Source organism: Thunnus albacares, chromosome 11 (assembly GCF_914725855.1).
Source record: "Thunnus albacares chromosome 11, fThuAlb1.1, whole genome shotgun sequence".
NCBI classification, from domain to species: domain Eukaryota; kingdom Metazoa; phylum Chordata; class Actinopteri; order Scombriformes; family Scombridae; genus Thunnus; species Thunnus albacares.
Genome location: NC_058116.1, coordinates 30,777,530 through 30,791,534, shown reverse-complemented (window position 1 = coordinate 30,791,534; position 14,005 = coordinate 30,777,530). Strand labels below are relative to the sequence as shown.

General features: G+C 39.7%; 1 protein-coding gene across 1 annotated transcript; it reads right to left on the bottom strand.

Moving 5' to 3' along the window:
- Nucleotides 1–346: 346 nt before the first annotated feature.
- On the bottom strand, nt 347–11,161 carry insig2 (insulin induced gene 2). The gene is made up of 7 exons (XM_044366355.1): nt 11,017–11,161; nt 8,374–8,613; nt 6,524–6,696; nt 4,038–4,162; nt 2,986–3,152; nt 1,603–1,702; nt 347–1,497 (listed from the first exon to the last, which is right to left on the bottom strand). Exons 2-7 carry the CDS (start codon nt 8,517–8,519, stop codon nt 1,456–1,458), a joined length of 753 nt encoding a protein of 250 aa, XP_044222290.1. The 5' UTR covers nt 8,520–8,613; nt 11,017–11,161; the 3' UTR covers nt 347–1,455.
- Between the last annotated feature and the right edge of the window lie 2,844 nt (nt 11,162–14,005).

The window sequence follows — 14,005 nt, the reverse complement described above, 5'->3', positions numbered from 1 at the left end:
GTTCACTCCTGACTCGCTACGCTAACGTTAGCTCGTTAGCTCGACTGAGGATCGAAAGCTTGTCAATAAAGTTTTTGGTTCTTTCACGATTATTAAAAATCACAAAACAAATCAGAAGATGCAGAGAATCTAAACTCTGAGTCTATTTATTTCTCTTCTGTTTTCTGTTTAAATGACACACACATCTCCCTCTGGTTAATGTTCTCAACATATTAACAGTATCTTTATTGATCGATCGAGGCTCCCAGTCAATAACATCGATGAATCAATAAATACAAACACTGTTGTTTTCTTCCCGCCCAGCCGACATGCAAACTATTTTGGTTCAGTGAATTTCTGCTGTTTTATGTTAATTTAAAGGTCTAAAGTTCTCAGTTCAGCTTGTTTGGTTTAATTCAATTCAACTTGATCACAGTGTGAAGTCATTTTACTTTATTTTAGCACTAAAACTGATTCTGTGATATTTTTGGCCCCAATAATCGCAGCGTATAAATCAGCAACGATCACATGTCATCTCTCTGATGAACATTTTATAAAAGTAGATTTCCCGGCAGAGCTGTTGATAATAAAGAGACCAGTGAGTGAACACTTTCAGAAGTTACAACCATCAACTTTTCGTTAAGTGCTATGAAGCTCAAGATAAACTGGGAAATTTGGCATTCCTGCTGTTTTGGGAAAACTGCTTTTTTTTTCTTTTTTAAAACAAGCAACTGAAAAAGGCTACAGATACATTTTAGACACCTGTTGCTCCCTGAAATGAAGACGAGATTTAAAAACAGAAACGGTCCTAAAATAAGGGAATTTAATAAGAAACTAAAGAAGAAGAAAGAAACGAATCCTTTCATTCTTTGGATCCGACGGCGCGGCTGGTAAAACGACCCACATCATCAACCTTTTTATCAAAGAAAATGAAAGTGTAAGATAGAAGCTAATTATATGTCTAATAATAGATGCACATATCTGTCTAGATATAAGTTAACTAGGCTGTGTATTCTCCACTGATACGTGAAGGATGTGAGAGAATCAGATAATAGATAAGAGCAGCTGATCCTCTCTCTGTGTGTGTGTGTGTGTGTGTTTTTTGGCACAATGGAGCCAAAAGGGTTTCAAACATCTGAGCTGATCTGAACAACGATAGATGCTTCGCCAGCTATAATCCCTTTTCCAGGTAAGTAGAGATAAACTGCACCAAAGAAGAAGAAACACGACAAACTCCGCTCTCATCGTTTCTCCTCTCAGCTCAGCTCAGAGTGTAGCCGGCGCGGTCCGAGCATCTCAACGGCTCCGATGAGAGTCGATTCAAAAAAATACTGTCTTGTCCGGGGCTGATCGGGAGCTCGGGACTGGTTTGACTGGCCTGCCTTATCCGGGGCCAGCCGGTGCATGCTGATGTGCTCTGAGAACCTGCCTCTAGCTTCAGGTCGGTGAAAAAACAGAAAAATGTCATTTTGAGGCTCAGTCCTGATGGGTTTTTTCCTGAATGAATTTGTATTCATACTAGAGGAGAGAAGAAGAAGAAGAAAGGAGGGAAAAGTGTCAGTGTTAAGACAACAGCATGAATCTAACAGCAAAGATTTTACTAAAACAGTTCTGATATCTCACCAAAGCTAGCTGCCGTCCGATGTTTCCCATAGTTATCACCCCGGCAAAGAAGATGCACGGTAACCAGGAGCGAATGTACAGGAAGTCTGGACAAGTATACCTGCACAGAGAAGATTAAAACCACTCCTTATTCTCTAAAACTAAATATACCAACACTGTGTTTCTCTCTGATGATCCTGGTTTTACAGACAGTTTAATAAAAAGGTGGAAAATACCAAAAAATATCAAAAGTCAATAAGGAGAAATTCACAAATACAATGAAGGAAATATTTTTATAAAGTGTTCCTTCAGTTTCAGCTCAGTGCTGGAAGGATACGTCTCATAGACCAAACAATTCATCAAGACAATAATCAGTAGATTATTTGGTGTGAGGTAAAATAATTGTTAGTCGTCGCCTCCTGGTTTACAGAGCTGTAGCCAAAATATAAAACATGCGATCTAGGAGATCTCTATATGCAACAGAACCAGAGAGAACCAGTTTAGGATACTGGTTTACAGATTCCCCCTCAGCTGAGACACAGGATGGAGGTGGGAATACTGGGGTTCAGGTTATGATGATCACCTCGACCCGGGGCCTGAGGCTCTGCTGCTTCACAATACGCCTCCTACAGTTATAGGACGGCATAAACTGATATTTGATGGAATATTTAACTTCTTTAAGATTCAGACGCCCTTCTTCTTCTTCTTCTTCTTCTTCTGGTGAAAGACTCACAGATATCGTCTTAAAACAACACGGTTAACTGGCAAAATGATATCTTCAGGTCATAAGGTCAGATTTCTATTTGCTTGGTGATCAAATGTATTTATTATTATTATTATTATTTTGTCTTACTAAACTTGTTGGGAATTTTAAGTACTTTAATTTGTAATTCTCTCAGGACTGTTAGTTGTTGTTTGGCTGTCGATTGTAAATATATGTTTATATGTTTACTGTATGTGTAACTTTAGTGGCCTTTGTTTGTAGTGTTTGTTTCTGTATGTTTATGAAAAAATGATAGTAAAACTATTATTAAAAAACACAATATAATATCAGTTGGATTATAAGACCTTCAAACTGAACATTATTAGACTACAGTAAGAAATCCAGTGTTTTATTGAGGAGTCGTAGCCTGGTGATGTAAGCGGAGGATGCAGCTGAAGAATCAGCTGTTATTGACCAACAAAGAAACGTCAAAGTTTATGGTTTTATTTATACAAAAACTCTAATTTACAGGAAATGACTCATGTTGTTCTTCAGCTTGTTATTTGATTCATTTTGAATTTCTTTCTCCGTCTCTCCTTCTTCTCTACATATTTCCCTCTATCAATCTGCAGACTAGTTGTCTGCGTGTGTGTGTGTGTGTGTGTGTGTGTGTGTGTGTGTGTGTGTGTGTGTGGACTTACTGAAAGACTCCATTGTAAACCAGGAGTTGAGTTGCGAGCGTTGCCAGCAGGGCGATGCTGACTCCCAGGCCGAAGCCGCTGCGGGAGCGGTCGAACGTCCACCACAGACCGATGGAGAGCGCCGCCAGAGTCAGAGACAGCTGGACGTTGTTGGCAAAGTCCACTTTCTGACAGCGGTTAAGAGTCAAGGACCAGACAGGCAGTGACTGACGGCTCCAGACTGTTATTTACTCAGCTGCGAGATACACGTCCAGCTCTACCTTTAACCTAGTTAACCGTCAGGCGTCAGCAGAGGAACGCTGCATCCTACCAGCCGGCTTTACAGGAGAGCTGGAGAGTGAAATATTCACCGTGTGCTCCTCGGTAATTGAACTCATCAGTCCCGACGGCGTTTTTAACGATGAGGAAATGACAGGATCTGGTCTGTAATAGACACGAACGCTCAGCAGCACGAAGCCAAAAAGCCTGAATTCCAGTCAAAAAAAATCCTTCTCGGAGTCGTAACTCAGTCAAATGTGAACACGCAGACATGAAACACATGTTGATATCATTCAGTGTGACTTACACTTCCCGAGGAGATCATTATCTCTGATGTCCATCGCCAGTAAACATAAATCCACTTACAAACCACAGAAAAAAAAAAAAAACTAAAGAGGCTGCAGAAGCTTTACTTCAGTATCACAGTGATCCAGTGATGGTCGTCTGTACATCATGTTACAGCTGAGTCTCATGACTTTTAATGGAAACTAACAACTACTAACAAGGCTGTAAAGAGAAAAACCTGATGAGCTTTTATTGGATCTTACTCTCCTGATGGTTTTATTTCTTTCTATCATCATACTGGTTCCCAGTTAGACCAGTACGCTGCTGTTAGCGTGTTTCCATGTGTTAGATTAGCAAAAAAACACTTTTGACTTTCTTTATTTTTACATAAAAGTCAACTTTCACACAGTAGAGCAGTCTGCTGTAGCTCACCTCCAGTCTGACTGAGACTTTAGACAAACTGCTGTCACACATTGAAAACAACAACAGCAGCAGAGTTTGAAGGATACAGCACTGGCGTGGTTGATGCCTACGAACACCGCCACGCAGCGCATCACGCTGGACCACTCCCGCTTGAACTTGTGCGGCTCGCCCAGACGGCTGTCGATGCACGGGTACAGCAGGCCGATCATCGCTGAGAGGAGAAGAAGAAGAAGACGATGAGAGAAAAAAACACAACCTGCTTTCACTGCGGCGACACACATGTCATATTCAGACGGGATCCTCGACGTTCTGACCGCTGCTTTTATAAAAAATGTTTCTGCATTTAAAACTTAACGAGCACTAAATGACAACAAGATGATGACAGCTTCACTGATAATAAGAGAACAAACCATTTGATTTAAAATGAAATAAAAACAGATAAAAGACAACAGCAGATAAAACAGATAAGAGGGACTAAAACATTTTAAAGCATGAAGACAGTAAAATAAATGAATAAATAAAATAATAAAGCGTTCTAATCAAAAAGAAAACTTCAGATTCAAAACAAACCGCAGCTCATCTTTAACCCGACTAATGTTGCTTCAAAACAAATTAATTTTTGCACTGTCAACAAAACACACTAGCCCTCCCCAGCGTGTGTGTGTGTGTGTGTGTGTGTGTGTGTGTGTGTTAGTGTGTGTGTGTGTGTGTGTGTGTGTGTGTGTTAGTGTGTGTGTGCGCTCCTGCAGGAGGACGCCGGTGCGTCTGGGGAGGAAGAGCCTCGGGCTGTTGTGCTTTGTGCTGAGCGGAGGAGCCGCTCTGGGAGCCGCGCAGCAGCGTTTCACACCCAGGGGACGATGTTTCAATAACGCTGGCTAGTGGAGCCTGCTGGGCATGTTGGCTGCGTGTGTGTGTGTGTGTGTGTGTGTGTGTGTGTGTGTGTGTGTTATACACCTGCATGGTCCACATATGCTTTTCTTTTTTTCTTTTTTTTAAAGCTCTGAGCTGTGGTTGCACTGTTGTGTGTAATATGGTGTAACTGCACTTCATATTTGTTCAGCAGAATGAGTTCATTAAGATTCAATTAATCAGAGTGTCTATAGATTACATATAAAGTTAATTAACTCTTCTGTCAGTGTGTTGTCTGATGGTAAAGATTAGTATCAGTGAACACTAACATCAGTTAAAGTTACACTTATTTGTAAAAAGATTTATGATAGAGGGGAATCTCATAATATAGTTTTAATTATTGGTGCCATATGTAACAATCAATGTCTTCATCCTGACTTTACATATTGTCATTTAGCTATTTTGTTCTGTTCTGCTCTTCCTGTTCTTTCTTCCATTTTTTCCAACGTTAAGTGGAGTTTTCCATATTCAAATCAAAGGTATAAGAATAGAGGACGCCGTCTGGCTATGAAAATAAAACTGACCTGACTTAATAACTAGCAGTCAGGTTAACTTTCAGCTTGTTTAACTGGAACAGGTTAACTGCACTAATATGGGAGCGTGCTACAGTCCACTGTGTGTATGAAATATGAAATAAAGGTGTAATTTACTGCCGGCTGGTTGAAACAGCAGCTGGTCTGACTGACTGTTGCTTCTGCTGTTACTGACATTAAACCACGTCGTCTCCGGCGGTGGAGAACACGTCTCTGCTAGTCGGAGGGAAACCCGTCGATATTCACGACATCAGCAGCAGCAGCAGCACATCCAGTTATTTCCTTCACAGATCAGAGTCGGCTGGAAGTTGTGTTGCTTCGCTTGTTTGAAGGACGCGTTCACAATGTTTCAACAACAGTCGGTGAACACTGAAGGAGGTTTTCCTTCACTTCCATTGAAAGCACATTTGAAGGGGATCTATTAATATCCAGTATGAACAGGAGGAAAACCTCTTTCACTGTTCATATAGACACCTGACTGCTGGTTTAAGACACAATGGAAAAATTGTGAACTGGTCCTTTAAGAGTTATTCAGGCTTTAAAGTGTTAATGAAGTCCAGATCAGTCTACAGTAGTGTCTGACGGTTTACGTAACGTGTTTTTCTGCCACAGATTAATTAAATTCCTGATGAGTGAAAATGAGTCGAAAGCTTCGGACACACAGACGCAGCAGGGAACCAATCAGCTGTCAGGCAGCCAACAATCACTGTTGTTACAGATCACGAGGAGCTCGTTCTGTTCATTAAGTTCATTTCCACAGACTCTGTCAAACACTGTGAACAATACGCTGGATCTCCTCTCTGTAGGGTTACTGGATCTGTGAAAAATGTGGGAATCAACATCCCTCCTTCTCACATCTCTTCATATGTCGTCTCATCATGTTGATACCAGCTGTTGTATTACAGTGTCAGTGTGGGAGAAGTTCATGTGTATGAATTAAATGGTCTACTGGACTAGTGTTCAGGGACTTATTAAGGACCATTTCTACTTTCTCTTCTTCTCTGGCATCATTAAACATATTATGATCTTGATCATATTTAAACACCATGTCATATATGTCTATATCACTGCTGCAGCAACCAGCTTCTAAAAGATGAAAATAAACCAGGAACAGGACTGTGTTAACGTACCTGAGGCGGTGCCGCAGCAGGGGGGCACCCACCAGGCCGAGGAGAAGATACTGCTGATGACGTCGGGGGGGAAGAGGGTGACGTTTCTCTGCACCTGAAGTAAGTTGAGCACCAGAGCCAAGAAGACGCCCACAGAGAACAGCATGGCCCCTCGGATCAGCAGGTTGGTGGTCCTACAAAAACAACCAGAGGACTCAGAAAAACGCCTGAAAGTTTTAGAGTTTATAGTGCAGCGACGAAGGAGGAGGAAGAACATGACCGATGACCAGCAGACTCATAAAACACCACGCATCACATCCATCACAACACCATCTATCCACCAAACACTTTCAGCTTCCTCACCTCCTGAGGGACATTACGTTTCCTGTATAGACATTTAACTGATTCATCATGTCATGCTTTTGGGGTACACTGGTTCGGATGGTGGGCAAGGTTCCTGGAGCCCCACACGGGGTACCAGGTGTGTAGCCCAAGTGAGGGGTTCATCATGTAATAATAATAATAAAGTTATATAGCACTGTTCAAAACCAGAGTTCTTTAAAAGGACAAAATAAAAAAGAAACAGGAAAAACAAACACATGCAGACAAATGTAACTGAATTAATTGAATAAGGTAAAAATATATTTTCAGAGGCTTTTTCAAGCCTTTTGATAGAAATGTGTTTTCAGAAGAAATTTATAAAGAAGATCCTGATTTGGTAAGTCTCAGTTTATCAGTCACATTGTTCCATAGTCTCACTTCCTGTTTGGTCGTATTCACACCAAATCAGGCAGTGCTGTGAAAACGCCAGTCCTTCCAGTCCTAGTGCCGTTTTGTCTGCGGCGCTGCACCGGACTGCGGCCGGAGAGTTGAGCCAGAGTCAACTTTTGGAGAAACGCAACCCAACGTCACAGCTGGAGATCAGACTGATCAGAGTAGTGAACTCTGCCGTGAGGGAAGACGAAGACGTCACTAGGACGAGGGGAGGACGTTTCTCTTCATATGATAACGTTAAAAGTAAAGTTAGACTTTGCTGTCGGCTTCTTCACTCATTTTAAAAACAAAGACGAGAGAAAGAGAGAGAGAGAGATCAGCTGTGGTCGAGCGAGCTAGAGAGTGAATGAAGAGAGGGAGCGCTGGTAGCGGGAAAGCTGCTGAATCAGATCAATAAAACGTTGTTTTCTGATTGTTTCACAGCTGTTACGTTCTAGAGCACATATAAACACGGCCCCCCCCCCCCCCACACACACACACACCACTGATCGACCCTGCACCACCTGATTTGGTCTGAATACGGCCTCAGTCTCACACCTCCACCTGGAACTGCCAACTAATCACTATGAACAACATGTACACAAACATCATCAATCCTCATCACAGACGACATATCTTACAGTCAAATTTCATACTTTACAACAGAAACATGCAAATGAGAGTTTGGCTTCTTTAAAACAGTGACGGTCGTTTAACGTCTCAGCTGTAAGTGTGAAGTTTATCAATAACTTGTTCATTTGTTCCTCCATATATTCGTTCTCAAATAAAATGAAGAAAAAAATGTTTTTGGGAACAACTGGAGATTTTGTTCATAGATGGACGTATTGAGCTCAACTTTAGAATAAATTAATAAATGTCAAATAATGGAAATGATGTCACTGTTTTGAAAGATGAGTCTGTATGAGTTTGTTTGCCTGAACTGAAAGATGGATATTTAACTTTTTTACTCATCAAAAAGATGATTTATGATCATCAATATTTCTCTTCTAATCTTTGTATCCATGTTGTTTATAGTCATTTTGCAGAGGGGATTGATTATGATACGTCGGTCATCGTTTGTTCTTCTGAAGCCGAGCTAACGCTGAGCAGAAGCTAACCTGTTGGTGATGACTGAGATGTAGGGGCCCCGGGAAGGCTGCTGCTGCTGCTGCTGCTGCTGCGGCGTCTGTCCGGACCCCGACCACTGCTGCTGCTGGCCGCCGGTCACTGCGCTGTCGCTCATGGCTGTCAGTGTGAGGGACATCCGTAAACCTCGGTCAGGAAAATATGGAACGCTGTTGTGTGATGTCTTTATCCGCCAGCGAGTTCAATGTCCTCCTCTGACATCCCAAACTGAGCTGAAAAACAGAGACATGAACTCAGCAAACATGTGGAAAATATGTCCTAAAAAAAACATCTCGCGGCGTGTCAGCGTCTGCAAACATCTGTCTGCCGACGTATTTGAGGTTATGGTGTCTTCAGGTGACACATTTAAGAGTTGCGGCATTGACAATGATTGACTTCGTGGCTTCATGAGATAAGACTTGACTGATCCTCCGGAGGGAGATATTACATCTGCAGACATTACAGCAGCTCCAGCAGGGACGAGCAATATCCACAACATCTGGCCTGTTATGATTTTATGAGCTAAATGCATCTTTAACAGACTACTTCTGAAAACATCTGTATTACCACTAAACGATCTGCAATATATGAAGTTTTTCTTTTTATTATTCTCTGTTTATTTGTTATCAGGAGAACTAATTATTAAAAAATTACAATTTGTCCCTATTTGTCTTTTGAGTCATTTTTTAAGAGTAAATGTCCAAATTCTCTGATTGCAGCTTCTTAAATGTGAATATTTTCTGGTTTCTTTAGTCTCTGTGACAGTAAACTGTGGACAAAACAAGACATTTGAAGACGTCATCTTGGACTTTGGGAAACACCGATCCACATTTTATAGACCAAACTAATCGATTAATTGAAAAAATAATCGTTAGTTGCTTATTTTTATTTTCTCAATTAATCGCTTTGTCTACAAAACATCAAAGAATGATGAAAATGTCCATTATAATTTCCCAGAGTCAAAAGTTACGTCTTTAAACGTCTCATTTTGTCAGAACAATCGTCCAAAACGCCAAAATAATCTGTTTACTGTTTGTTATATACACATTGTTATAGATGAGACTATCTGACAGTAGCTCTTCTGTGACAACAATTAAATGCTGCTTGTACACATCAATTAATTAGTGTTAATATTCAAATACACATGAATGATAAATATAACACTCTAAATTAGGCCATTTTGCATGATGAGTACTTTTACTGATAACACTTATGTACTTTTACTTAAGTAAGATTTTGAATGCAGTATTGGACTATTTTAACATTCTGGTATTGCTTCTTTACACCTGAACGCGTCACAGAACCCTGCCGCTGCTGCTGCTGCTAAAGTCCTAACAAAGACCAAGACACCTGAACGCATCGCAGCAGCTCTCAGGTCTCTGCACTGGTTTCCAGTGTGTCAGAGAACAGAGTTTAATGTAACGCTGCTCTCTCAGAATCCATCTCAGACCGTCTTTGACCGTATGAACCCTCATATGAGCCTCTCAGGTCATCAGGCTGCTGAATGTTCACAGAGAGCAAACTAAACATGGAGAAGCAGCATTTAGTTACTGTGACTCAGACTTTGGCTGCCTTTAAATCGTTCTGCACAGCCTCAGACTGACCTGTTACTTCTCCTCATTAATATCCTACAACCAGTCTTCTGGTGGTCAGTATGAACAGGAGGGATTATTACAACAAGAAAAACATGTTTAATGTTCATTTGAGCTCCTGACTGTTGGTTTAAGACTCATTTGAACAACTGTGAACCTGTCATTAAAGTGACTAACAGATAATGGAGCTCACTAACTGCACCACTTCCTGTAGACAACAGACAGTTTGTACTTTAGTGAGTTAATGATGAGTCAGTGTTAGATAACTAATTGCATTCAGCTGTATGATCTCTCATGCAGTAATAATACATGAGAGGCTCACACTGACTCTGTATGGTGGCCTGAAGAAAAACTTTAATGCAATAAACTTTTAAAACTTTTATTTTATATGAATAACTTCGCTGTCTGCATGACTGAATCAAGCAACATCAATTAATCTTTCCATACTTCCTGCTAGTGAAACTATGCTGAAGTTAGCTTCTGACTCTGGGTTAAAGGAAACATAAATAATGATATTTAGTGGCTGACTCTCTGTTTTTGTACCACTTATACTTGTGAAAATGTGTTAAAACATCGTAGTGAGTCTCTCTATCTAGTACAGAATTGACAAGTCTAAGTATGGTGGGTTTTTTTTTATCTGGATCTATTCTGATGTGTTCTGGATGGGGAAAAGCAGTGAAATCACCCTTTTTTTCTGGTTTTCATAAGCAACATAAAATCTGAAAGTGGGTTTAAACAGCGGTAAGGCTTTTGCTACGATGTCTAACACTTTTTCATAAGTGTAAGCGGTGAAAAAACGGAGAATCAGCCGCTAAATATCATTAATTATGTTTCCCTTAACCCAGAATAGGAAGCTAACCTCTGCGTCGTGCTGCTGAATCCGTTTAAAGAAACCGAAACACCTAAACGTAAACGTGGAGAAACAGTTGTGTTGATAGCGGACATGCTAAATTAGCTTCAGCCTGATTATATGTGATAGCTAAACAGCTAGCTAGCGTCAAACTGTCATTAGCTGCAGTCTGAGAGTTTAAACGTTCCTCTTACCTCATGTTGACAGACACCTTCCACTGATGAGATTATACATTTCATATGACAGTCAAATACTCGGCTGGAAAACGCGAAAATATGAATTAACGTTGGTTTTCTCTCTCTACTCTCGACTACTTCCGGCTGTTTGATCTGAATGGACAGCCAATCAGCTACTAAAGCCATGACGTAACCGCGTTACACAAAGCTGACGTATCACGTGATCAGAGCTTACAGTAGTACATGGATTAGTCCCCGAAGAAGAATTCCATTAACAGCTGGATGATACGTTATGAAAGAGCAGATGTGGAAGAAGTATTCACATCCTTTACTGAAGTAAAAGTACAAATAAAATAATGTTAAAATATCCATTACATTTAAAAGTCCTGCATGAAAAATCCTACTACAGTAAAAGTACATAAGTATTATGAGCTTGATGTAGTTAAAGTATTGCAGTAAAAGTACATAAGTATTATGAGCTTGATGTAGTTAAAGTATTGCAGTAAAAGTAGTGGTTTGGTCCCTCTGACTGATATATTATTATATATGACATCATTAGATTATTAATAGTGAAGCATCAGTGTTAGAGCAGCATGTTACTGTTGTAGCTGCTGGAGGTGGAGCTAGTTTACACTACTTTATATACAGTTAGCTAGTTTAGTCCAGAGGTTCCCAACCTAGGGGTCGGGCCCCTCCAAAGGGTCAGCAGATAAATCTGAGGGGTCGTGAGATGATTAATGGGAGAGGAAAGAAGAAAAAACAAAGTTCTGATACACAAATCTGTTTTCAGTTTTTGGACTTTTTCTCTAATCTTTGATTTTTGCTGAAATATTGGATCATTTGAACATTTATTGAAATGAAAGCATGTGAGAAGTTTAGAGGGAAAAATCACTATTTGGTGGAGCTGTTAACAACTCATAGACATGTGAAATGTGACCCCGACTACACACTGCTTTTTGTAAGACGTCAAAAGCCAAAAAGGTTGGAAACCACTGGTTTCATCTTTAACAATGTGTTGTATTTTAAAAGCTTGTTATATTATCCATTGTGTCAAATCTTCATCTGAAAAGTAACTAAAGCTGTCAAATAAATGTAGTGGAGTAGAAAGTACAATATTTCCCTCTGAGATGTAGAAAGTAGCATCACATGGAAATACTCAAGTAAAGTACAAGTACCTCAAAACTGTACTTGAGTAAATGTACTTAGTTACTTTCCACAACTGGTTATAAATGAGGTTAAGAAATTTAAATGTTCATTTTTTAAAGCTTTATACAAATGTCACCAATTTAACTCAGAAATTAAGTGGGAATAGTGGAAATATTATGTGTGAGGTCAGTGAGGGGTCATTGTGGAGCGAAGGGAATCTTTTTTTTTAATGACCTTTTATTACATTTGTTGAGGGCAATAAAACTTTCAGACAGGCTGTTGAACTGTTCCAGCTTTCAGACACAGAGAGAAGCAGCTGTATCACTCCTCACACACACACACACACACACACACACACACACACACACACACACACACACACACACACACACACACACTGTGATTTTTTTTTCCACAACATATTTGATTTGCTCTTGTGGTCTAATAGGCTTACAGAGATGCAGAGGTGAGAAAGTCACAGTGCGGAGTGGATCACTCTTAATCCTCCAGTCCCATTTACACTCCATTTCGTATTCAGCATACTGAGGCCCGCTGCTCATGATGGGGTTTCAGGGATTATATCTGGCTACACAATAGTTTGAACATAAACAGACTATCTATACTCTCTCATTCCACCACAGCTCAGAGTCAACTTTATCCTTGTTTACTGTAGTTTTCATGCACTGGGTTGGAAAATCCCAGCAGGAAAGAGCTCAGAGTGGAAAAAAATGCCAAAAAATATAAGAAAGATAGGAAATAAGGAAAAAGACGACTGCTCGAGAACACAAAAAACTGAAATTGAAAAAATAATTATTTGAAAACCTTGTTTAAAGTCAAATAGGATTAAACACAATTGAGACATAAACGTGACTGTATGCATTGTTTCTGTCAGCGAGGAGGTCATGACATGAACAGACGTTTATATTCTACATATATATATAGTGTATGTGTATATATTACACATATTTTACAACATGTTGGGGTTTTTAAGGCTGATTCTGACTCTTTTTTTTTGGCCTAAATGTGATTATTTTAGTCAAATAACAATAAAATAAATGAAAATGAAAGTAGCTTCGTTCATGAGGTTACAAACATGAAACCTGAAGGAAGGAAACTGTAATCAATCTGTTAAATGAACTAATGAAAGGTCAAGTTTTGAGATTTTCTTTATGACTCAGAACATTTTACAGAGTTTGTTTGGTGGAACAGAACAAAACAAACTGATAGAAAATCACCTCGTTAAAAAGAAGATGAATAAAAAGGAAATCTCCACAAAAATGACAAATCAAACAATATTAATTGTATAAGAAAGGAGAGATTTTAAAAGATAAGGTTTGTATGATTCTATATTCTCTTAATAGCCGACGAATCCCATGAAAAGACCAAAATCTTCCCTCCGCTGCTTGTGGACACAATCCTACTGGTTCCCACTTTAAAAACAGCTCATTAATGTGTTGTTTCATTTTTTTTTAAAAAGGTTGAGTAATTTCCTGAAACAGCCGAACACTTAACGAATGTCAAACAAGATGAAATGGTGCATTTGTTTGGGACTATTTTCAGCGGCGGATGAATCCATGTTTGGTGCTCTAGTGAGTGTTTCTGGCAGCGGGACGGTGTGTGTGTGTGTGTGTGTGTGTGTGTGTGTGTGTGTGTGTGTGTGTGCAGCGATGTGGCTGATTGACGTGTTTTTAATAGTTTTTACACACAGAGGAATCAGATAAATATCACAATACTCGTTAGCAGATCAATTAATTGATTTGTTGAGAGTCATAAAAATATATATGAATAATAATGTCAACATTTTTCTTTAATAAACATTTTGTATTGTCATGTCTTAGTTCCCTTATTCATCATTTATAAT

What these genes read in the sequence shown, in the direction of transcription:
- insig2 (XM_044366355.1), bottom strand. Translation starts at nt 8,519, where the DNA reads ATGTCCCTCACACTGACAGCCATGAGCGACAGCGCAGTGACCGGCGGC. An exon ending in ATCTCAGTCATCACCAACAG is followed by an intron (nt 6,697 to 8,373) that starts GTTAGCTTCTGC and finishes TTGTTTTTGTAG; the next exon opens with GACCACCAACCTGCTGATCC. An exon ending in TCGGACGGCAGCTAGCTTTG is followed by an intron (nt 1,498 to 1,602) that starts GTGAGATATCAG and finishes TCTCTCCTCTAG; the next exon opens with TATGAATACAAATTCATTCA.